Source organism: Pteropus alecto, unplaced genomic scaffold, assembly GCF_000325575.1.
Source record: "Pteropus alecto unplaced genomic scaffold, ASM32557v1 scaffold98, whole genome shotgun sequence".
Classification (NCBI taxonomy): domain Eukaryota; kingdom Metazoa; phylum Chordata; class Mammalia; order Chiroptera; family Pteropodidae; genus Pteropus; species Pteropus alecto.
Genome location: NW_006443570.1, coordinates 23031138 through 23033802, shown reverse-complemented (window position 1 = coordinate 23033802; position 2665 = coordinate 23031138). Strand labels below are relative to the sequence as shown.

The window sequence follows — 2665 nt, the reverse complement described above, 5'->3', positions numbered from 1 at the left end:
GAGTACAGCTTCGACAACCGCCACAAACCCGCATTCACTGAGGAGGATGTGCTCAATATCTTCCCTGTGGTCAAGCATGTTAACCCCAAGGCCTCGGACGCCTTCCACTTCTTCCAGAGCGGACAGGCCAAAGTACAGCAGGGTGCGTGGCCAGGTGTGGCTGGGGGGGAGGGGCGCCCCCCCAGCCAAGCCCTGACCTTGCCACCCTTGGGGGTGCCCTGCAGGCTTCCTGAAGGAGGGCTGCGAGCTCATCAACGAGGCCCTGAACCTGTTTAACAACGTGTACGGAGCCATGCATGTGGAGATCTGCGCCTGCTTGCGCCTCCTTGCCCGTCTCCACTACATTATGGGTGACTATGCCGAGGTAGGCCCTGTGCACTCTCTGGGCTGTGTCAGCAGAGGCCTTGGGGGCTGGTGAGTGAGGGAGCTGGGTCTGTGTTCTCACCCCTACGGCGGTGACAGGCCTGCGGAACTGGAGCCCTGTCCGAGGGGCTTAAGATGCTGCTCACCAGGACTGGGGTGGTTGGGGACAGGGAGAAGCAGGCAGAGACCAGGGGGACCTGGGAAGTTGCTTGTTCTGGCTGGCTCTCCCTTCACAGGGACACTGGGAAGGATAAATTCTGAGACTCACTGCACCTGGTACCTTGTAAGCACCCTGTAAAGCTGCTAGGAGTGTCCCTGCTGTTGTCTTCAACCAGTATGGTGTTTACCTGCCTTGTCAGCCCCCAGGGCTTTTAGAGGCTCTTCAATGGGGCAGACACATTGTAGGCTCTCCACTCCTCTGCAGTCATAGAGACTTTTGTCTATGTGTGTTTTTAAAAAATTATTAATACTTTATTTTTAGCACAATTTTAGATTTGTATATATGTATTTACATAGGTTTAATTGGGGGGGAAAAGGCTTAAGACAAGTGTTTTAAAAAGATGAAAGTCTCAGAGTGGAGCATAGACTTCCATGGTCACAATAGCTGAATTTTGATTCATCCTCTGTCTTTGTACAAAGAAAAAATAGAAAGTGCAGCCACAAGGGACAAGGCCAAGCTGCTATGGGGCTCGAGGGTCCAGAGCTAGGCAGACTCAGTGTGGGGTGGCACCCACCCCAGGATGACAGCCCCCCACCTCTCCAGGCCCTGAGTAACCAACAGAAGGCTGTACTGATGAGTGAGCGAGTGATGGGCATCGAGCACCCCAACACCATCCAGGAATATGTGAGTGGCCATCGGAGCCGGGGCTGCACAGGTTGGTGGGGCCAATGGCCGCCCTGGCCTGATCTGGCTGCCCCTACAGATGCACCTGGCCCTGTACTGCTTCGCCAGCAGCCAGCTGTCCACGGCCCTGAGCCTACTGTACCGCGCCCGCTACCTCACACTGCTTGTGTTCGGGGAAGACCACCCTGAGATGGCACTGCTGGATGTGAGTGCTGGGGAGGGACAGCAGGATGAGCCTTAGTACCAGGGGAGTGGGACCTGATCGGGGCCCTCCTGACTGCCCCTAGAACAACATCGGGCTGGTGCTGCACGGGGTGATGGAGTATGACCTTTCACTGCGCTTCCTGGAGAATGCGCTGGCTGTCAGCACCAAGTACCATGGGCCTAAGTCCCTCAAGGTGGCACTCAGGTGAGGCTGTGCTGGGTTAGGGGGCAGGGGGTCCATATACCAGGGCCATAAGGGCAAGGTCCCAGGAATTACCCAGGATTGAGGGCGGATATGGTTCTCTTTTTATCTGATTCCTGAGAAAATGTCTCTCAACTTTCATCCCTTTGCTGAGTCCTGGGCTTATTTATTTCCCTCGGGTAGATTCCAGAATGGGATCTAGATTAGTTTGCATACCCTCCATCAGGGTCTCACTGCCTCAGCCCACTCATGTCCCTCCTTTGTCCCCTGCACCATGCCGCCTGCAGCCACCACCTTGTTGCCCGGGTCTATGAGAGCAAAGCTGAATTTCGGTCAGCTCTGCAGCACGAGAAGGAAGGCTACACAATCTACAAGACTCAGGTGGGCCACGGCAGGGGCTTTGGGGTGCAGCTGGTCCTGTGGGCTCCACCAGCCCTGACTGCTTCCTGCCTGTGCCACTCTCACCCCCTGTAGCTGGGCGAGGATCATGAGAAGACCAAGGAGAGCTCCGAGTACCTCAAGTGCCTGACCCAGCAGGCTGTGGCCCTGCAGCGCACCATGAACGAGATCTACCGCAATGGCTCCAGCGCCAATATCCCGCCTCTCAAGGTACATCTGGGACAAAGCTGGGGAGTCCCCCATCCCAGTCTCCCTGTGCCCGCACAGTGGCTCATCTTCCCTTACACCCCTCAGTTCACAGCCCCCAGCATGGCCAGTGTCTTGGAACAGCTCAACGTCATCAATGGCATCCTCTTCATTCCACTCAGGTGAGGCCCCTCTTCCACCTGCTCCCCACCCCCACTTGGAAGCTGGCCTTTAGTGTTTTGTTTTTTAAAACATATAATTGGCATGGCTCAAAATTGGAAAGTACAGCCAGGGATAAGAAGTTCCTTGTGTATCCTTTCAGAAATATTCATAATTGAGCAAACATATCTGTAATCTTTTTTTCCCCCCTCTTTTTTGCACAAAAATGTAACCCATGCACATTAGGTATATTTTTCTTAATATAGCTTGGCTTCATTCTTTCTCTGGCTTCCTGCTGCCAGTGTAGG

General features: G+C 54.5%; 1 protein-coding gene across 1 annotated transcript in view; it reads left to right on the top strand.

Moving 5' to 3' along the window:
• Positions 1-2665, top strand: part of CLUH (clustered mitochondria homolog) — a 20708-nt gene that overhangs the window by 16155 nt on the left and 1888 nt on the right. Inside the window, exons 18-25 of the mRNA XM_006925092.3 lie at positions 4-142; positions 225-364; positions 1127-1207; positions 1287-1412; positions 1495-1616; positions 1901-1994; positions 2088-2222; positions 2307-2380. Of these exons, the coding sequence (XP_006925154.1) occupies positions 4-142; positions 225-364; positions 1127-1207; positions 1287-1412; positions 1495-1616; positions 1901-1994; positions 2088-2222; positions 2307-2380 (911 nt within the window). The remainder of the gene's footprint in view (positions 1-3; positions 143-224; positions 365-1126; positions 1208-1286; positions 1413-1494; positions 1617-1900; positions 1995-2087; positions 2223-2306; positions 2381-2665) is intronic.